This window comes from Mus caroli, unplaced genomic scaffold (assembly GCF_978045245.1).
Source record: "Mus caroli unplaced genomic scaffold, Mus_caroli_1 scaffold_20, whole genome shotgun sequence".
Taxonomy (NCBI): domain Eukaryota; kingdom Metazoa; phylum Chordata; class Mammalia; order Rodentia; family Muridae; genus Mus; species Mus caroli.
Window position 1 is genome coordinate 38,385,491 of NW_028227275.1, and position 23,192 is coordinate 38,408,682.

General features: G+C 40.3%; 1 protein-coding gene across 27 annotated transcripts in view; it reads right to left on the reverse strand.

Annotated features, from left to right (window-relative positions):
- Positions 1-23,192, reverse strand: part of Trpm3 (transient receptor potential cation channel subfamily M member 3) — an 886,635-nt gene that overhangs the window by 294,690 nt on the left and 568,753 nt on the right. For 26 of the 27 annotated variants that reach the window (XM_085834108.1, XM_085834113.1, XM_085834114.1 and 23 more), the window contains exons 2-3: positions 14,152-14,231; positions 12,714-12,918 (exon numbers count right to left, since the gene is read on the reverse strand). In XM_085834108.1, coding sequence (XP_085690234.1) covers positions 12,714-12,918; positions 14,152-14,231 — 285 coding nt within the window. Of the gene's footprint in view, positions 1-12,713; positions 12,919-14,151; positions 14,232-18,808; positions 19,068-23,192 lie in introns of those variants that run through there. The other variant, XM_029472400.2, reaches the window with a different exon arrangement.

A 23,192-nucleotide genomic window follows, 5' to 3' on the forward strand; every position in this document is an offset into this window, starting at 1 on the left:
ATTGTGACAGTTATATGTGTCCCTACTTGAAGAAAATGTCTTATGTGAAATCAGAAATGTAAGCAAAAGGGCCCATTTCCTTTACCAAAAGAGGCCTGAGGAGATAAAGGAGTTCTAGTTTTAAAGGTTTTGTTGAAAATCTGTTATTGGCAATTTTGAAATTACTTGATTTTTATTAAATGTAGTTTAAACAAACCTTCCTGGTGAGCTTTTTGCCCAAATCAAATCATGTTGGCATTTTACCTTTGCTTATATTTGTACAATAATTTAGACATTCCTAATATTTTCAAAATGATCAATCCCTTTAAATAAACTAGATGTAGTTATAACTGTGCTTTTGTGATCCTGCTGTTTTTTGAGGTTCCAGAAGACTCTAAAGTTCTGCATAATACAAAGAAAAATTTTAAATCAGGTAATATCAGGTTATATCTAGCTGTAAATGAATCTTAAATAGTCTGTTATCTACCTATGTATGTATGTAATATCTATCTATCTAATCTATCAATCTACCTATCTATCATCTATGCATCTACCACATCCCTCTATCATAAATGTATCTATCCATCATCTATGTATCTATCATATCTATTTATATCATCTATCTATCTATCTATCTATCTATCTATCTATCTACCTACCTACCTACCTACCTATCTATCTCATCAGCCAGTCATCTATCTATCTTTATTTATCTAATTTTTATGAGATACTGTAGCTATGGTGGGCCTGGAACACGTTATTCAGATCAAGGTGACTACAGACTCACAATGATCCTCCTGGCTCTCTCTCTGCCTTCTCAGTACTGAGACTACAGGTGTGTGGCACCACACCCAGCTCAAATGCTTTATCTTTAAAAGACACGTCATGTGACAGAAGACATGTCAGATATTCTAGAGTTAAAAATGAAAATTTAGAGCAGAATCAAAGTTTAGCTAGATTCAACAGGAAGTTCAATATATAAAAATGTGTATATAACAGAGGCTATAAATACAATGATGACGATATACAGACACACAACTTTTAGTTCAACTACATACTTGATATACTAGGCAATGGTAGGAAATCTTCCGAAATATACTATTGACTTGGCATGAAATGCAGGGATATTTCATTTCTAAAGAAGGTCTGCTTGGAGACACAGAGCAGGGCAGGATCTGAGAAGCTCTCCCCAACCCTGCAGCCTTGAACATCTGACCTGATGACTTTCTGCAATGTAGGGACGTCCTTGGCGAGCCCCACAGAAGCTGGAATCTATCAAAGTGTTCACCTAGGAAATGCTAGGCAGAAAAACTAAGAAACTATATAAAAGAAGGCTGCAGGGAAACTTGCTCACCTCAACCATGGAGGATTGAGGTAGGCTCTGGGAAGACTTAAAGAAGAATTCCATTTAACTATTTCTAAACACAAGCAGGTCCCTACACAGGTTTGCCATCGGTCCTCTTAGTGTGGTCTGAGACCTATAAAGTGGTATGTTAATGCCAATTATTTGATTGAGTGATGGCTCTAGATAAGAGGCAGAAGAAAACACAGACTGTGTAATAAATCTAGATTGGAAATAATTCCTATGGAACAGATATCTGAGCAGACCGCCCAAGACAGTATGATGGTCATAGATCACAAAACTGACACATATAGCGCCTTGTATGAGGATATCAAAACAAAGAAGAAATAGAAACTGTAAGCAATGACCATGGACATTTGAAAACCTAGGACAGAACTTGCAGTGATTAAAATGCAACATTGTAAATGAAAATCAGCATGCAAAAGGGACAGTTGACAATGGTTCTTACAAAGTTAGCCCAGAAAGATGAAGATTTGGAAAGTGCACAGAAACAACAGCAAAAACTAGATGATCGGGAGAGCAAGCTAAAGTTCTCGAAAGAGGCACTGGCAGACTGTTTCTCAGAAGTACTGAAGGATATCAGGCCCAGGAGCTTGATGGACCCTAGGAGGGATAAGTAACAGGGAACCTCAGTTGTGATACATCTCAGATAGCATCCCTAAAAGCAGCTTGGAGAGAGCACTGCCTACTGAGACTCTAGACTAGAAGCCCACTCCTCAACAGCAGCAACGAAGCCCAAAGAAGTGACCTGTTGCTCTAGAGCTCCACATTTTCAGGTGAAAAGAAGTGACGTATTTTATTTTCAAAAATGGGGAAAAAAAAAGAATAGCTGATTTTTATGAATGCCAACACGGAGTTTCCCTCTTGACAGTTTTCAGAACTTTATACTATCCAGAATGACGGTCTCAAACACAAGGTGGGATACAGCTAATTAGTAACTACACGGTAAATATAAAACCACGTTGGCTGCACATATGTAAATCAACAAGCATGCCTAATTTATAGTATAAAGGGCTAGAAATAAAGCATTATGCAATAAAGTAGCAATCAGAATTATAGCATTCTTAGGTGTATATTACATGGGTCTATAGCTCAGTTGGTAGAGTACTTGCCTTATGTTCTCGGTTTGATTCGAATGCACCACACCAATAGGGTGTGATGATGCTTATAATCCCAACATTTAAGGGGTGGAGGCTGGCCAATCAGAAGTTTGGGGAATCATGAATTACATGAGATGCTGTCTCAAATAAATGAAATTAGCAAGAACAAGATATATAGTGGGTCCTTGAGATGGCTCAGTGAATAAAAGCGCTTTCCTGATACCAAGCCTGAGGACCTAAGTTCAATCCCTAGGACCATATGGTAAAAGGAGAGTATCAACTCCCATGAGTTTTCTCTGACCTCTGTATGTCCATTATGGCCCCCAAACATATGCACATATATACATACACAGAACGTTAATGTAAGATTAATTAAAATTATTTTTAAAAGTGTTGCATGGGAGAGAAGAGAATTGATTAATGAGGTCTGTGGCCCATAACTGTAATCAGGACTTGCAAGGTAGAGGCAGGAACATCAGGAGTTCAAAGGCTAGCCCTAGATACACAGTGAATTTGGACTAGCTTGGATTTAATGAAATCCTGTCTCAAAAACCAAAACCTCCAAATTATTCACTACCTTTGGACATGAGTTACATTCAAGTCTATTCTTTGTGTGGTATATGTGTGTACATATTTGTGTCTGCAAAAGTGCAGACAAATGTGGACTGTAAGTCAATTTTGAGTGTCTTCCTCAAACCACTACCTTCTTATTGATTTTATACATTCATCAAATTCTTGTGTGCATGTGCATATGTGTATATGTGTGTATGTGTATATCTCTGTGTATGTGCCTGCACAAATGTGTGCATGTGTGTGTGTATGTACCTGCATGCATATGTGCATGTATGTGTGTGCACATACACATGCTCACATGTGTCACAGTACAGGCGGGGAAATTAGAGGACAGCTTGGCAGGTAAGTTCTCTCCTTTTGCTATGTGGATCCCAGGCATTCAATTCAGGCCATCAGACTTGCTGGCAAGTGCTTTTACCTACTGAGTCATTTTGCCAGCCCTTTAGTGAAGATCTCTCTCTCAAGACCCCTCTTGAAGCTCACTGCGCTGGCTATTCTGGCTGGCCAGTAAGCTCATGCCATCCCTTTGTCTCTACTTTTCCAGTGCTGGGATTACTGGAGTATGCTATTCCAGGCTTATTATGTGGGTACTATTGAACTTGGGTTTTCATATTTGTATAGCTTAACACTTCACCAATGGAAACCACTCCCCAAGTCCAGTCCTATAGTTCTTTTTTTTTTTTTTTTTGAGGTTAGTACCAAGGCCCACGTGTATATTGACAGACTCACATACTATTTTCAATCAACTCTTAAATAATACTCTAAAATAATGACAAACACACAGCACAGAAAATACACACAGCAGCAAAAGAGCCAGTTATCAAGTATTATATGTGACATGTGTCTGCAGATTCTATGCCTTTTTAAAATAGGCTGGGTAGTGTAACATATTACACACATGAACAAGGTACTGTTCACTCAAGCCACTTAGTGGTAGGAATCTTTAGTTCACTCAAGCCACTTAGTGGTAGGAATTGTGCATACACGTGGTTCATTGATGGCTAAAAGGTCCCTTGTGGGGCCTGACTCCAGGTACACATGTGCTCATTGCTTTATGTGTTCCATCTCATGTTGTCAATATTTGCATTGGAGACAGAAAGGACCCATAACATTCCCAAGTTCATGCTACTAGAGAGGCTCTGTACTCTAGCTTTGACTCTTGACCTCAAAGATGTAACTTCCTCTTTCTCCCTTTCCTTTATATAAACCAACCAGTCTCTGAGTCCTAAGAAGGCATTTCTCAAAATTGTGTATTCCCCAGACCTGGTCTTTGTTCCTTTTGCTGTGGCATTAGCAGTGTATTCGCTTCAAGAATGTCAATCCGGGCTCAGGTACAGCTTCCAGGCTTCTCTGGCCCTCAGATCCCTGAGACATCCACAGGTCAATAGCCTGACTTCCTCCTGCAGTGAACTTTGATCACACTCTTTCTTAATTTAAATCATTACATCTTTTGTAAACTCCTTATTCCTGCAAGTTTCCCCTTAATTTGGCACCATCCCCTCTATTAACAGTTTCCCCCAATTTTCTGTGTATTTGGCTAATGCTGATCCCCGAGTCTTACATAACATACTCTTCCCCATCACTCACAGAAACTATGCTTATCTTTTGAAAGCTTGCTTCAGTCCTAATGACTGCCTGAGACTGCAAGCCCATGATGTTCCAATGTGACTCTTGATGAATCCCAGTGTGATATTTCTTTCTGGATGCTCCTTTTATGTGGCATTTTATCCCCTTTGCTACAGGCCTTTGAGTTCAGGGCCTATTGAGCTGCCCATGTGTTTTGGCAAGCCTCTTTTGTATTGACTATAAATAAAGTAGGCACAGTATTAGGAGAGATTATTTTACCTCTTCTGTTTGCACCCCAAGGGAAGGAGTCACAGAGATAGCACATCTAGTTATCCAGCAGACATTTACTGCATCATTATAGCCATATCATTAAAGCTATGATGAACCCCAAAGGCTACTGATGGGCTAGGGTTCTTAACCTTTAAATGTAAAGAGATCATATGATAGATTGGCTAGTTAGAAATGCAGGTTCTGATTCGATAGGTCTGGGATGGGGCTTCGGTGTCTTCATTTCTAATGGCTTCCTGGGGTTCAGATGTGTGTAACTCAGACCTAAATAGAGTGCATAGAGTTTGAATATGCTGTTAACTTTTTTTTTTATGTTGAAAATGTCACCTTCAATGAAGCAGTTTGGAGAGATAGGGCCTTTAAGAGATCGTTAAGTCAGGAGGAGACTGTCCTCGTGAACAGATTCATGCTCTTAGCAGAAGCCTAGGTCCTGAAATAAGGGTTGGTATGCACATGGACACATTTTCTTGCCCTTATACATATGGCAGCAGGATGATACTGAAATAGGGGCGTCCCTGGCAGCAAGCCTCTAAACCAGAATTACCCATTGTCTAGAACTGTAAAATAAATGAGTGTGCTTTTTAAATTTCTCCGATACTCTATTACAAATAGAGTAGCACAAGGTAGGGCTAAAGGAATGTGTCTGTTATTTAGTTTGGAGCCAATAGGAAGTAAAATATACTTAGATTTGGTATGGAAAACAAAGAGATGGTGGGGAAGGATTAGACCATGATAAATGAGAAAGTACAACAACTGGTGAGTCGCTCAGGGCATCTCCACGATAGTACCCTCTTGACCAGGACCAATTCTTATTCGGAGAAATGTAAGTTTCTGTGCAGACCACACCAGGCTATCATGCATATCAGAGGAAAATCACAGACATTTGCTGCCTTGGTTTTTAAATATTGCCCATCATCTATAACTTATTGTGCCCTTTCTCTTGGAAAACAAAAGGCAAGTATTTAAGTAAATTTAGAAAATTGAATACATGGTTTGGGAGGTAAAATTATTACTAAAATCATGGGCTTAACACCAATTTAACATTATCTAGAAATTTCAATTAAATAGAGTCTAAATTAAATTAAATAAATTTGATGTTATATTTCTATATAGCAGAATGGAAACCAGACCTGCTGAGTCAGCAGCTTCACTTTCATAGATAATTGTGCCTAGAGCAATTAGTCAATTCCTATTAAATTTGATTTGAAATTAGGAGCTATTTGAGTTGTCAGGATGAGTAATTAATTGTTTTATTATTTAGGGGGGCAGGGATAGGCACATGCAATGAGGTGTGTGTAGAGGAGAACAGGCAGCTTGAGAGTGAGATCTCTTTTTTTACCAGGAATGAAAGTCAGGTCAGCAGGCTTGGGTGCAAGCGCTTTTACTCACTGAGCCATCTTATCAACCTATGATAAGCCGTTTTGATGTCTGTTATGTATTTACCAATTGCTAAGGGATCCTATTGCTAATAACAGGAGATTTTCCCAATGTGCATTTCAAATGTGGTCACTTAGGCATTGCTCTGGCTTGGTGCTCTGTTTAGAAGTTTCCAACTCAATTTTACTATCAGATGCTAAGAGTATTGGTCACTTGAACAATGTGAATATCTGTGTTGTTGAATAAGACCAATTTGGACCACTGAATAGGATAGTACAGGGACCAAACTGTGGAAAGTCTAATCTCCAAGAAGCTCCAGCAAGTGCGAAGTAGGGACGTATTACTTCCATTCAATGTAGATACAGCATGCCTGAGTATAACTGATGCAAGTCTCATGCTTTTCAAAATTGTCTTCATTTTGCACTCTAGTTTTGTGGGGCATAGGAGACCTTGACCCATTACTCCAGGACTTTTGGTCACCAGTTGATCAAGAGAGAAGCTGAGACCAAGGGAGGTATGCATCTCTGTAATGACCTGTCCCTTTTTGTGCTTTTAGCTCTCCTGTCTGAAACAAAGAGCCCTGTGCATGACAAATGGATGACTTTTGAAATGTCCTGTCTAAGACAGAAGCTAGGTTTAGTTGAAATCATATGATTTTATATGTACTTAAGTACTGTGAAGGTATGAATCCAGCATTATTTTCACATGAAGATATACTTTAATTTCCAGCCAACAAACTAGAAATTACATTTTGTAAATAGGAGATGAGGGCTGTTCTTTCAGTTGAGTGGAGAGAATGCTGGTAACCAAATCTACAGGGGTTCAGTTGTGCCTGGTCTTGGGGTTCCTTTGCTAGATTTGTAGGAATCCCTTGATTTTCCTACTGAATTGGCAAATACCTTGTCACTGTTCCAAATGCTTCTGGTCCCGTCTCAATGCTATGGGGCTCCCAGGGTGTCACCAGGCACAGGCTATTGCCAGGTTGTGGTCTTTTCCTTACATTAGATCTACAGGGTCAAAGGCTGGAGGCGGAGGATGCAGCAATCACTACTTAGAGAAGATGGAGGTAGTTTCCTCAAACAAAGAAACAAATTCCTTAACCTTCCACTGGCATTCTGGACTTGAGCTTGGCAGAGCCTTTGGTTTTGCTAATTCATCAGTCCCTCTTTATCCCTAGATTTTTACGCATGTAACTCTGCCCAGCTATTTTAATGAAAATGAAAATGGGCAGCAGTGCAATAAATCTGGCTACACTCTTGGAAATGGGTGATGACAGCTCCTCTCCTTTCACTGCAGAGCCACCATTACTTCTTACAAAGAACCACTTGATCCTTTGTAAGCCGTGTTTGTTCTCATGCATGGACCTACCATTGTGAAATCTGTTGTAACACTCTTGGCAGTGCCTTTCTTTCAAGCTCATAGTGGGAAATGTATCCCGTTCTTTTCTCTGTTGAGAAATGTGACAAGCGCCATTTCATTTCCTAATTTTTGGTAGCCACATGTAAAGGGGGGGGGTACTTGTAATTAAAGCCACAGCCAAGTACAATATGTCCCACCCGAGATAATTCTGCTGATAGCAGCCTTCCAAGCCCACGGAGCTCTTGCTTTGCATCTAAAGCTGAATGCTTATGGTGGCTCAGTAGACATAAAAATCACACCAAGAAGAAAATATTTGCAAATGCATTTAATGCATTCAAACAAATTCATTCAAATTTCTAGTTTTATGGCCCTCAAAACTTTGGAAGTAAAAAGTGTCATTTACTTTTCAGTTTCCCAGTGTGAGCTATTGGGTATGTATTGGATTAATGTTGATAATGGGAAGCTTGATACTGAATATCAATATAAAATGCCACTAAGCACATGTCATGGAGGGTAGTCTAGAATTTTTGTCAGGATTATTTAGTATGGTATTTTCTAGAAGCAAGGAAGAGGAATGGTTTTCTGGAAGAGGCACAGCTTCTCCTGCTTCATTGACCTATGATTAGAATGGAAGATACCAACCATATAGTCTACTTTAATTCTTAGTTTCAGACAGACTGTCTACTCCTGTGGTCAACTCAGCAGCCTTCAGACTACAAGGTGCACAACGGAAACCAATGGAGCAATGACAAGGTTTCTCCTTGGCTCGCTCAGGCTCCAGGAAGTGCAGTGACTGACTGTTCAGGTGTGTGAAGAGGAACCATTGAGTCATTTCCTACATGGTGTGTGTCGGTCAAGAATTCCCAGGTCAAATTTGCAGAATGCAAAGAGAGATCATTTCTAAACCTCAGACTCCAACCTGGAAACTCTCAGGGACAGCCTCCCTACTGTGTGTTACCCTCCCCACAAAGCAACCACCCTACTGTGTTTTCCCCTCACCCAAAGCCCAGAGAGCAAGACACTTTCCTTTGTGGGCTCAATAGTTAAAGCTTTCAGTGTCAAGCAAGGGCTAAGGATAATTGTCTTAATTATATGAAAACTGTACTAAAGGACTCCACATGATCCAATAGGCAGAGTAAATGGCAGAGGAGAGTGGGAAGAGATTTATGTGGCTGGCTTGAGAGGTTTTACTGCATGCCCTTAATTAGGTTTAGTCTTACCTGGCCCACAAGCCAGTTCTGCATTAATTAGAAAAGATGATTTGTAAACAAGTAAGTCTATACTCTGCTCACTTTGTAGATCATGTGGGAGCCCTCAATAGATAGAACCGCCAAAATAATCCCTCATGGTATCTGCTGACTGAGCCATTTTGCTGTGGCCCTAAGGCAGTTTGTAAGTTATGAAATGTCCCTATGAGTGAGCTAGTCTTCTGAGAGTTCCAGGGTGGTTTAGTGCTTGTCATCTGGTAGGATGCAATTTGGGAACAGGAAGAAAGTCGGGCTCCTTCCTCTCTGTCAGCTTGGACTGGTTCCTTCCTGTGTCATAGTCTCTCTCTCCAAAGTTAATTTTCCTGGGGCTGGTTAGGCTTGGACACTGAGTTCTGAACACCACAAAGCTCTTGAAAGAGCTCGGCAAATGGTTCTAATAATCGAGGATGTAATTTTACAGAGACTTCTCCCCGTTCGAAGCTTTCAAGCTTAATTAACTTCATTAAATATTAGTGATTTAAAAATTCTGCTACAAAAATTATTAAACTCTTATAAAGAGGTAGAGGCACAATCATAATTGGCTTCCTTTTGATCATCTCAAATAATTTCCAAATAAAACAGTGACTCATCTATTCTAGGTACACATGACAAAGAAAATAGAGAGTGGAAAGGGGGGTGTTAGGAGGCTGGGCTTAAGAACTTCTGTTGGTAAAATACCTTCCTTTCTTGGACCTTCAGTTCACTCATCTATAATGTAGGCAAAGGGGAAGGTTAAGTTTTCGAAGGCTGGTTACACAGTGGAATAATTGTGGTATTATATATCCAAAGATTTTTGTATACCCACGTCCTCTCCAAGGCTAATGAATGAGATTCCAGCTATAAATCTTAGATAACAGCAATTTGCCATGGCCTTCTGATTAGGATGTTTCAAGTGTATTTGATGCTTAAAAGTCTGCGATTTACTGCTGTCTCCATATATGTGGTAGGACAGATACCTAGATATGGCTTTCAAGTAACTGGAGGCATTTTAGTAATGAGTCTGTCTGCCTGCCTCACTGTGTGCAGTCCACCTTAGCATTTGTAAAATGCTATAACTATATCCTGGGTTGCCTTCAAGAAAAAAGTTAATGTTATATCTTACCTTAATTTTTTTTCAAATAAAAGACAAGTTTGCTCCTAGAGTATTTTGATGACTTCGCTAAAAATTATTTCAAGGACTCCTTTCAGAGGTGAAGGCCCAAAGGCATATTAAGTTTACTGGCCTGTCTAACTGTAGTTTTGAAGAATAATTAACCATACAAGTGCTCTCATGGAGACTGGCTTCTTTAAAAGGCAAGGAGTGCCAGGTCCCAATGTCCAAACTGCACACTGGTTTGCTCAAGAGGTTGAGACACAAGGGAGTCTCTCGGGCTGGCAAGCATCTGTTCCCCTGCCTCATAAAATGAGGCCTCTGGCCTGACAGGACCACTTCTTTGTTTAGACAAGAGAAGCAGAGTAAACTGCAGGGCAAGCTTTCCAAATGCACAAGATGCTCGTTTGTGTCTGAATGAATGCTGAGGATTTCCACTTGATAAATACCCAGTAGTAATGAAAAGAGAAACTGGTCTTCATTAGGCTAATTAGCTTTGGGCAGAAAGAAAGGTTTGCCCTCAGAGTGACTGCCCTGAGACCACCTGGGGACACTCTGACCTCAAGGTCAGCAATATAGTATGTGGACAACACTCACCAGTGCTGAGAGGGACCCTCTTTCCCAGGGTTCTTAACACGTGAGGATGGAAATATACCCTGGTGGGATGTATCTGCCCACTGAACATGCATGAGGTTCTGTGTTTGATTATAGCTCTAAAAAAAATTCTTGAACATATACAGGGGAATTGAAACCAGAAGGGACCCCAGAATACATGGTTGCTCATTTATGACCATGACTGTTATTCACTAAAGAAATTGTTGAAGTATTTTGCTGAACACTTTGAAGGGCACAGACCTATAAACTCATATTGAGTTTTGCTCTCTGGGTTTTTAGGGGGTTTTCATATTCACCAGAAATTTTCAGGGGATGAAAAGACTTTCCTCTAGAAGGAAGTTACACAACAGAAGGGCTCTTGACTGTGCTCATTCTAAAGTCACACACAGCAGCTGCTTAGCAACTGAGGTGGACAAGGATTAATGTTGGAAGGACCCAGGTAATATGACCCATTCTGATTTGCTGGGATGAGTGACTATGGGGTCAGACAGAGCGTGAACATCAGCTCCTTCCAGGTAGCTTTCTGAATGGTGACTCACTAACACACAGAGCAGACAGTAGGCATGTGAAGGCTAATCCCCCTGTGGAAATACTCTAATGGATATTTAAGTTTCCAGGAAATACAGGAAACTATTTACCTGACCTATCTCTATCATTTGCACACATATATTGAACGCTAGATATGTATGAAGTAACTTTCATCCTCACAGACATCCACAGGAAGACACCTTACCAGCGTTCTAGGTAGAACATTTGAGGTTCCTGTAAATTAAGTGGTTTAACAAAGACAGACAGTGAAAATTTACCTAGTCCTATGACTTTAAGAGCATACATTTATTTTGATTGATTATAGAGTTTCCCTCTGAGAAAAACTTCTGTTAATTTTAGTATCAGGCATCATTCAAAGCTCCTAACACACAGAGGTACTGTTGTTAATTCCTAAGACAGTCTTCTGAAGTAGAAGTTACTACCCCATTTTTACACTCAAGGAAATTAAAGCACTAAACTTAAATTGGACAATCACCCAACCATCAAGTGACAGCACCAGGCTCTGAATAAAATGCCAATAGATTTCTATTCCAAGGTCAGCAAGAAAGCAACAGAGTTTGACCTTTCAGAATTACATACAAGTATTGACTGAAAATGTAAATTAAAGTATATGAACTAATAGAGTCATACATCAAAAGAATATCCTTTAAAGGATGAGTTAAATGCCTTTTCAATTTCTTTTAGAGCCTGGGGGAAATGAGAATATTAATAATGCCAGGTAAACTAGTTCACACCCATTGACATGTCCAGTGTCATGCAGATACCTCACACCTATTATCTAACTCATTCAACAACCAGAAGCAAGCTTGCTGAACTATAAAACTTCCAGAAGTCTCAGAACACATGCTATCCATTTTATTCTTTGAAAAGTCTGTGAGTCACCTCAAGAGTATTTCATGGGAACTATAGTTTCGACATGACAAAAATTTTATATGTTTACAAATTCCTCCATATTTTCCTTTCCCATTGAGACTCTCACTAGCCCAGCTGCTTGGAGAAAATGTACCTGATATGGATTCTCAGATCTCTGTCAAGACCAGGCAGGAAACAGCCTGGGAAATGTGGCCAAGAAAACAAAACAGAAACCTAAAGGAAACATTCTTTGTCTCCCCAAAGCTGGGATAAAGGATTTAGAAAAAGGCTAAGTAGATGAGACACAGAAAATAACATTGCAAACTGTAAAAAAACCTGTAGAAAATATTCCAGATTTAAAACGGCAAGTCGCCTTTTTCCTCATATGTGAAGGCCAGAGAGCAGTGGATCTGAGTGTAAGAGTGGTTGAAAAAAGATGATAAAGGTGTAGGAGGCAGGTGAATAAAGAAGTGGTAGATTTGGTCAATGCCTGTGTACCCACATATGGAAACAACATTGAACTGCATGGTCATATACAATGATACATATTAACCAGAATAAAAATCAGTTAATTATCTGATCTCATGCTAATCACTTAAAAGTCCTAGGGGAGGTTTTTTTCCCCTATTTTATAGACACACTACAGGGAAGTGACAGAGGCCAGGCTAGCCTGAAACCTACAACCCAGGCTCCCAGCTATTCACTTACAGGATGTGACACTATGTCTGGGAATGAGTAACTGTCTTTCAAATTACCATAGCTTTGTTGGAATGGCCACCTCCTTGGAACTCAATGGTCCCAAAAGCGTCTGTTGGGCTGAGCTGAGTGTGTTTGCTGATAGACCACTTCTCAGACTGGATGTCATTCCGGGAGAGGCGACTCTCATTTTTCTCATTTTGAAGCACAGAGATACTGGGAGTGAGTCCGACATGCTGGCCTATGAGGCGTCCACAGCAACACCTATAACAGGAGAGGTAGTGAACCCTTTTGTCAGCCATCACTGGAATACATACCCAGCAGCCTGTTATAGAAACCCAAAGACCATGCTGACCCATTCCAGTTAAGTGGCAAGTGAGATCCCAGAATGCAGCCTTATCTGAAAAATGGAAGATGGAGGTCTCCCTTGGCACCCATCTACTGCTCTTCTCCATCATCCAGTTTCTATATCAACAACTTCCTGTTCTTCTCTACCCTTTCAGTATTTGGCATATTGTTTGAGGCAGGGCAATTATGAACAAAGTTCTCTAGATCTCTCCACTTTCAACTGCTCCAATCTCTCAAATCTTCCATGGAGGATGCTAAAGAGCTCAGAGGAAAGAATTTTAACATGTACATTTAAATGGGGACTTTCACTTATATGTGAGTCACAATCCAACCTGTCTCCCTGACTGATATTTGCTGTCAAATATTCAATTCTGAGAATAAAAATCTATAGCTTTTTTCTTTGAAGAAGAAACTAAAAAAAAAAAAAAAAAGGAAACTTAAAATTTGTTCCATCTGTTATCAAAATGTCCTTTGCGGTGTGTTATAACATATAACAGCCATCATCACAATTATTAGTAATGATAGTTACATACACAGCCACCATTCTCTTCAACACTCACAATTGAGGATGCCCTGATGACAAAACAATCGGAGCTCTGAAGGTTACAATGTATCCAAGGTTATGTGTCTAGTCTATGGCTGCGAGATCTGCATTTTAAGCCAACTTTTAAAATTGCCCATTCAAAAAGGCTTTCCAGAGGATGATGTACTATTTTAGCTTCCTGCTTTATCTGCCACTGATTTTCAGAAAGGCAACTACAGTATCACCCGTCCCTCCCTCCCCCCCATATGAAGGTCTAAACCCTAATTAAGACAGTCTTTCATTCAATACTGTCCTTTTATGTTAGCAGGGCAAATGAAACAGTCTGACAAAATATTTAGATGAAAAAAACAAGCATTTGTAACAAAAACATAGAATGCTGTTATATATAACAATCAGCTATTTCTATGATGGTAACTGTATATAGACACTTTGCTGATGAATATTAATGGTAGACAAGGCATACTAATCAGTGCAGTATGTATTTGCTTCAAAAATATATTTAATCTGACAGTGGTTCCATTTCAGTGTGTGGTATAATATTAATTGTATTCTATCACCATAATTATTACTTTGCATTCCTAATACATTTAAGACAATAGGATTACCTATGGGGGTCTTTGGTGCTGGGTATGATGTGAACACATTCTCTTTTATAAAATGCTCTTTCAATCCAGGATTTCTGAGCCTGAAACAAAATGAGAGAGAGAGAAAAAAGATGAATATAAATTTTAAATCTTTTGGGCTAGGCAGCAACATCATGTAATCATACAATACACTAGTATATCATAAATGGATTCCCCATTGCAGATCATCTAACCTGCTGATCGGGTTAACATTATACCATTGAGAATAAAAGAAATAGAAAGGCTGGGAAAGTGCTAATAATAGGACTGTAGACATGTTCGTTGTGATTTGTAAAGGACAGAAATGCAAAGCTCTTCCTAGAGAAAATGAAATTGAAGGAACAGAATGTGGCATTTATAACCTTACATGAAAACAAGATTCAAAAGCCAGAGGAAACACATGTAGCTCAATATTAGGTTTTCATGGTCAACGCTTCCATTAGATTTTTCCTTACAAGAAAGCAAGATGGCAGAGGGTGTGCATGACTCAATCTCCTACATCACTAAGTTCCCTGAAGTCCAAGTCTGTGATACAGAGGAACAATGAGCTATTAAAGGAAATGAGAAGGCAAGGAGGACAAATGTAAGCAGAGCCCCAATGTTCCCAGGTAACACGTGGAAAGGGAATGGGCACATTTCCCCTCATATCCTACATACATGCAAAAAAAAATATGCCTTCTTAGAAAAGATGCTATCGAGACCATCCAATCAGAAACCCTGCAGTGAAGATGTGGTCCAAGATGGACAAGGGTGTCCCATCAAACTGAAGGATCTCCCCTGCCCCAAGTAGTATTTATCCTGCATGTACAAGCTATGGGCTGTAGACCATATTACCCCACCATAACTATGAATGAAGGCGCATACATTTATAGATGAAAAACATCATGTCATGGTATCAAGATACTGTAGACCCTGGACGCTTTTCTTCAAAAGCATTTGAAATAGTAGAGAAGTCTCCACTAAACTCACTAAGCTTCTCAGACGATTCCTTTCCTAACGATTAAGGATGGAAGTTACTGAGGCAAACCTTAGCTATTTCATGTGACTAACTCACTATCAACCCTAAATTTATATTCTTAAAATATTCTGGCTCAAGGCACAACTGAGCTGTTCACTTGACCTGGGTCAGTCACTGGTGGGAACTGTTACCAGCTCCTGCTTGCAGAAGGTAATTAGCCCTGATTCCCTGGACATAAAGTGCTGTGTGAGCCTTTTGCATTCTGGTGGACACTCATTCCTTTGATCTCAAACAATGGAGGTCTATTTATTCATGTGACATCCATAGCAATAGTTCTTTAATACTAATATAATGAATATTCTAAACATGGCCAAATGGAGGATGGTTGAGGACCATTGAGAGAGTGTTCTGTTACAGGAATGATCACAATTGGGTCACTTAAATTTTGTTTTCCCTCCATTGTCTTTATTTAAAGGAGCAACCCACACTGCCTCAAAGGTCTCCAGGTTCAAGTGAGTCCCTGCACACTCATGCACACAGAAGGCATTTATAACTTTGTTTGCAGCTCGACATGAAAAAAAAATCTAATCTCAAAGAGTTTCCCTCTCCAACCAGAAGCAAAAACTACCGGCTCCATCTCCGCAACAGAAATGAACTCGGCAGCAAAGATAATCAGACTTTATCTTTGTGGAAAGCCTGTAAATTAAACTATTCATACATGTGCTGAAACACTGAATACTTTTGTTGATGTTATCTCTTGGCAGAAAGAGGTAAGACGTTCCTCACTGGACATTTGAAACCCACTCTCCCTACACCTTGGGGAACGGCAAAGAAAGAATGTACTTTTGTATCCTGTCCTGGCTAGCCTTCAAAAGAATCTTTGGGGGGAAGCATCTGCCTGCTTCAGTAAGTGCTGATTCATCTTCCAGGACAGGGAGCTGGGAAAGCAGCGTGTGTGGGATGCAAAGGCTACAGCTGAGAAAGGAGCTTGAGCTGGACTCTGGCAGATGAGAGCAGCTAGGAATTCTTTTATCCTCAGTTATTTCTACCTGTCTACTGGGTACAATGATAATGCTTGATACATTGGGTTGTTATTTGGGGAACACTGAGAATGACTTCCAGAAGAGACCAATCTTGGCTTATTTGTTTGTTGAGACAGATTCTCACTCTGTAGCCCTAGCTAGCCTAGTAATCATTCTGAATTCTACCTGGTCTTGAACTTGCAGCAGTTACTATCCTGAGACTCCTAAGTACCAATAGCAAAGCATTTACTATCATGACAGACCTCTGGGCTAATTCTGATACTATAAATTCCTATGGAAATTCATATGAGGGTTCAATAAAATATTTGTATTAATAGCCAACCCAATGTTTAGATCATAGAGCATTGGACTGGCCACTAATGAGATTTGAAGAAAAGTTCTTACTTTCTCTGAATCTTACGTATAGCATATAGATCCTATGCTACTATGGAGGGTTTTTGTGAAAATCAGAACAAGTAGTTCATCTTACACATCTAGCACAAAGTAGGAGCTCACCAGGACTCACAATGGCTAACATTTGTTAAGGGTCCACCACGCGCTTAGATACACTAATGAACATTGATAGGGAAGGACCACTACTACATCTATTTTATCAATGAAGAAATGAAGCCAGAGAGAAACAGCAAGTGAGTTCAAAAGCCACAATTTGATTTTGAATAGCCTTGCTCCAGGATCTTCCCTCTTACTCTGTGGATACACTGCTTTGCCAGAGGAGACAGTCCTGGTTCTCAATGTCCTGTATGTGTGCAGAGCCTTCTGAGATGTCTGGGACTATTTCTGTGTTTGAACCACACTGGACTTCTGGTGGCATGTGGGAAACCTGTTTAGACTTGTTCCTTCTTCTTCCTCCCCATTCCAGTCCTCACACATGGTGGGGGGTGAAGTCTCTACCAACTGTTATTCCTCTCCCCTTAGGGTAATGGATGGGATACTATTTTAGAAAGACCCCAATGTATAAGACAGAAGTTAGAGAAGGAGTAAGGATTATTATTTCTGCTTCAACAAAGAAATGGAATCACAACAGAAATTTAAACTTGAGACTATGGGGGGGGGTGTGCACCAGAATGAATCAGACTCCTCCAGGACATTGTTATTTTTAGTTTCAATTTGGGGGTTCCTGCAAGCTTCTGTGAAATGGTGTGTAGAAAAATTATTCCATTTGGATTGTCTGTTGGTTAGTCTTTCAGTAGAAGGTGATTTGACTTGTGTGCAGTCTAGCGACTTAATGACATTCTCAAAAAAGAAAAGCAGCCTCCTTGTGAGTGAATGAATAAGAACAGACTTATGTTCCTTCGTTTTAACAGATTAATCAGTTCCCTTGCCAAGGCACAACTGGAAGGGAAAAAGAGGTGAGGCAAAAAGATCTTCCCATCAGTCATAATAAACTTCGACACTTTGTATTTATGAGACAAGTATAATTCATCATAGGAAGAAGGCATGCATAACAGACCACTTAGGAATTCTCCAAAATATGCATAATTGACGCCGCTCCTTTGTAGGATTGGCTTTATTGTGATTTTATTTAGGCTATTAGTGTGGACAGATCCTCAATTATAAAAATTATTTCTTGGAAAGAGCATATTTTGACATCCAATCACGATTTAACTTGTTGTCTAAATGAATTCCCTTTTTCTTTTGTTTAAGGGTTTTGAACGGCTCTGCACAAAACTTTAGACTTTGCTCCAACACCCAACTAAGTTAGCACAGAAAGATTATTCTCATTGTTAGAAAGCATGAAATAAATCTGACATGCATTTCCTGCTGACCTTTTAATTCTCTCCTAATGCAAAACTTCAATGGAGAGTTTACTCTAGAAGCTTTGCTTTTAAATCATGCTACAGAAGTCTCCTGTCCTCCTGGGGAAGGTGGGTCCTCTCAGTCCTCCACAAATCACGTCTGGACAGTCTTTTCTGGAAGGTAGAATGGCCAGGTAGCCATATTGACTTCGTCAGGGGCTGAGTCTTTCTTGTCTTTCTGCACTATCAGCCATGTGTGATATGTCACAGGGAAAAGTTTTCAAAGGCTAATAATTAAAGGGCATCTTTTCCAAAACAGAAACAAGGGCATCTGCAGTTTGAACAAGGTATAACGGGTGCCATGAGGAATAAAAGCAAGAGCTAGTTTTGAAAGTTAAACATGTGATCAGTAAAACATTAAGATGAAAGAAAGCAAAACAAACCTGTAAATATTGCCGTATACGAAAGAAACATTAAGTCATTTCACTTAAACTCTGTTTTACCCAGGCTCTGCTACTGACGTTAAACCACAAGCAACTTTACTTTGTCTTCCCTTAACCTTCCTTTCAGCTGCAGACTCCAGCCTTTCTCCAGAAGGGAAGAGTTTCAGTACACACTTAGCAGCTCAGGAACCCAGACAGGTAATCCCAAGATTACAAAGAAAGCATATGGACTTTCTCCAATTTCGAGGAACAGCTCTGAGTACTGCTCAATGTCCACCGGAGTTTTCAGTTTCTAAAGGCCCACCAGTCTTCACTAGAACAAAATACCAAAATTTATGTTCATTCCCCCCTCTATTTTCTCTCTCTGCCCTCCTCCATGTGTTCCTTTAATCTTCCTCTAAGTCCCCACATCCAACACAGACAAGTCAAAGAAGAGGAAAGTTAGCTGGAATCATTTACCTGTGCTCTGACTCTGGCTGGTAGCAAGGCAGTCCCCCTGCACAGCTTCTGCTGCTTTCATTTTGCTGTGACTGGGGCTGGCCATCCCGTTAATAATGCTCGGATGACCGCCCACTGGAAAAAAAGTCACTTGCCAGGCTCTTCCCCCAGAGACATTTCAAGTAAGCAATGAACTTGGTCAGATTGGCCCCTTGGAATGTCCTGGTGCTCCAGGATTAGCCTCACAAAGAGTCCCATGAACATTCCCTCAGAGTCTTCATACACTGCTTGATTTGAACACCTAATCTGAAGCCAGGAGAAAAACAAATCCCAGGAGAGATCAGGTTTAACTAGCACAAGTCCTAACTGCTCCCTACCCTACCCCCACCGTTTCTTTTTCCACTTTCAGAAAAAAAAAAGAAAGCAATAGAAAAAAGCTTGCAAGAGTGTGATAAGGTGCTCCCGAGCTCTGAAAGTTCAGCTTTGGAAAGCAAATCTCTCTAAAGAAACAGTGTATTAATGCTTCCAGTAGTTCGAACACACAAGAGGCATTGTTCCCCCACTGCACAGAATGGAGCGATAGTATTTCTTTAAAGAGAAACTGCTAAAAACCTCAGTGTTTCAAAGGAACCCTCTGGTCCCTGAACATGAGCCTAAGCTGAATGCAGCTTGGGTTGGCCAAGGAGCTTCCACAACTAGATGTCAACAAAACTTGTCTGATCATACTTCTCGTCTACAGCTTTTCTTTCCCTTGTCAGGCCAAATGCACAAGAGACCTGCATTCCCTGGTTCTCTATTGAAAAGTGAGGAGCCTGGAGCTCCAAGGTTGTGTGCTGGTGAAACTTGGACCATGGAGAACCAGTGCTGAGTCAGCTGTGTTCACCCAGAGACTCTCGCTGGTACATGGTCATGGAGAGAGAGAGAGAGAGAGAGAGAGAGAGAGAGAGAGAGAGAGAGAGAGAGAGAGAGAGAGAGAGAGAGAGAGAGAGATACGTTGGGAGAGAAATGAGTTCAAGTTTCAATAAGGCAAACAGACTCTTAAGCATCGAATGAATCTCTTTCCAAGGGTGACAGTCAACTGGGAGGTTTCACCCTTCAGCAGTAAACGGTCAGTGAGGGTGACTGGGCTTTATTTTCATTCTCCTGTTCTGTCCTGTTGTGTCAGAATGAATGGTATGTGTTGTGTGTATAGTAAAAATGACAATGACAACCAAATGACTTATTTCACACTTGAATGGATTGGCTCCTGAACCAGTCAGCCATCTTGACTGGTCTGTTTGATTTGCAGGACTGATCCCTGAATTGGCTGGTCCTTCACTCAACCATAGTTTCCTGGAGAGACAAGAGACAGTCATCTACCTAGTGACTTTCAACAGCTGAAACATGATAAAACAGACTTAAGTGGAAAATCTCACCAAGTTTTAGCATGAAACACTAGAAAGAAGGCTGGGGAAATGGTTCAGTGGGTAAAGTGTTTGAGTCCCCAGAACCCCTCTACAGCTGGACACCTTGGTGTTCATCTGGTAACCCAGCGTTCCTATGACAAAACATAAAAGAGAGGTAAGGGCAACCCTCAGACACTCCTTGGCCAGTTAGTCTGGGATATGCAGAAACAGACAACAAAGAGACCTTGTCTCAAACAAGGTGGAAAAGAGGGACTGACACCCAAGGCTGTTCACTGAGCATCACAAAGGCTCAGTGGTGTGTACATGTGTTTTCTGGTCTTTTTCTCTCTCCATCCCCTCACAGCCTGTTTTTTGTAAAAGGGACAAATGTTCTTTATCTGTCACAGGAATTGGCCACAACCTTAATACACCAGTGATAACCTTAACTATTCTGTCTAATTGAATCTTCAGAGATTGTCTCTACAGCATTGTTTAGATCACAGAACTGAAAACCAAATCCACCGATACAAGACTAATTAAATTATGGTTTATGCCATTTAATGATCACAGAAAGGTTTCAGCAAGAAGCATACATTTTCCTGTTGCTATGTTTAAAAAAAAAGGCTACAGAAAAAGAGGAAGAAAAAAGGCAAATTTTAAATAAAAAGATGATAGATAACTATGCTAGTTTTCATTTTATTTCATTTGCTTTTCAGCTTCCCCCTGTTGTCATGGTACACATCTGGAGTCAGAAAAGCACGTGTGTATTTGCTTTTCGGCTTCAGTTCTGTCTTGTGCTCACTGGAGGGCATGAGGAAGGTGCTCAGAGGAGCATTATTTAGAAAGAAGCCCATGAAGAGTGAAGAGGAGCTCCAAGGAAGAATCTGGAAAAGGGTTTTGTTTTGCATTTTTTGTTGATGTTTTAATGTATGGGGTGAGATTTCTGGAGAGACACAAAGAGAGAAAAGAACGGTGAGAGGAAGAAAGAAGGAAGTTGAAGGGAAATGAGACTGGAAAAGATAAGTGGGCAGACAAATACTTTGAAAAACAGAGATGACAGTGTAGCAGTAGTTGGCTATGAGACTCAGTCAACTGTTTTTTGTAATCTTCCTGATGTAGAAAGACTTCACAATTCACCTCTTTCAACACCCTTTGTCAGTAGATTCCCTCATCTTATTACCATAAACCGTGAGTTCAATTAAACAAATAGTAGTCTTTAACACTTTTTTATGCATGTATTTTTATTCTTTCTAGTCCTGTTTCATCTGTTTAGTGTGGCTTGCTTTTCTTTTTTAAAGAGGTATTCAATAGAATATAAGGTGTGAGTTGCCCTCCATGAAATTTACACCAGAGATGGAAATACCACTACAGAAAGAACCCTGGGCCTTTTGTGGGCGTTGAAACAGGAAGTTCCAGGTGAAGCCAGAAGGAGAGCTGGAGCTTTCACAGGAGATAGGGAGGACCCTTTGATTGCGGAAGGTAATTAGGTCCAAAGAGACTTGCATCTCAGAGCTACTTTACATAAGGATCTCTTACCAAAGATGCAGCTCCCAGAAGGGTCTATTACCAGGCTGCTTCAGATGAAGTTTTGAAGACAACTTGAACTCTAACAATGGAAGACCACATGCATAGCCATATGGTTATCCCTCACTTCTGCTTTCAGACCATAGCAGAATGCCTTATTTTCCAATTTTGTCATTAATGAAATGCTGCATTTGAGAAGATGACACTAAAAAGGTTTGTTGGCCCACAATTCTTAAAAAAGTAAAATTAGATTTTCTGTCAGTAGAAACTAGATTTTAACGTGTAAAATTAGTATTGCACTTTACCTGCAAAAAGTCTGTTTGATGCTTATATTTGGTAGCAGTGACAAAGAGCATGGCGTATATTAGGGGTCAACAAACATTTTCAGCAAAGGGCCAGCCAGTATGTATTTAAGGATATTAGAGAACAGTAAGTCCCATCTTAATACTCAACTACTTGGCTATCATATGGTCATAAACATGATTATAACTGAGAGCACTTTCTTTTAATGAAGAGGGTAGTGGGCTGCACCTGATGTGGATTGGTCAACCTTTGGAAGAGAAAATAAAAACAGGACTGCGCAATGGGGTGTCAGGAGGGATGGTGGTGGATCGATAGGCTTTGTGACACTGACCCTCACTTGTCTCTGCTCTTGTTCCAGCATGGCATGCAACTTCTCTTCAGTCACCTTTGCCTGTCTCACTTTTCCCTGTGATAGGTCCAACCTCAAATATCTCAGTCCCCAGAGTCTCTGACCATCCTAGCCAAAGGAACAACGTGTCATTCTATCAAGTTATCGCCCCCTGTCTTCTTGTGTGACCCCTACTAGGAAGCAGTTGCCTAAGAGCAGTAATGGCAGTCTGTTGCTACTGGCAGCAGTGCATTTGGAACGGTGACACTAAGTAGGGACAGAGAAACCATTCCATTTGCTAAAGAATAAAATCCTCCCTTAGGAATGAACACTATCAAGTAGACTTGTAGCTCCAAAACGGAGATTTGAGGACTAAATAGGTAGACATTTATGCTGGGTTCATAGCAATGTACTAATGTATAAGGAAGATACACAAACACACACATATATATATACCTAATGTCTAAAAAAATTATTATCTGGGGTTTCATTTTTTTCTTATTTAGAAGTGAAAAAAAGAACCCATCAGTAATATTTATCCAAGCCCAGTATTACAGGCCTGCAATCCCAGCTGCTTAGGAGTCTGAGGCAAGGCTATCTTAAGTTCAATGTTTGCCTGAGCAACAGTGTAAGTTCAAGGACAGCCTTGACAACTAAGGGGTGGTGGTGGTGGTATCTCCAAATAAAAAGTGAGAAGAGAGATGTAGGCAGAACTCACTGATCGAGTCCTTGTCTAGAATGCATGAAACACTAGACTCAATCCCCAGGACTACAAAAAACAAAAATGACGTGGAGAAGAAAGTCATGGTGATATCATAAAAGTGACTGCTGTTTGGGAAACACTGACAGCTCCTCTTAAATGCCC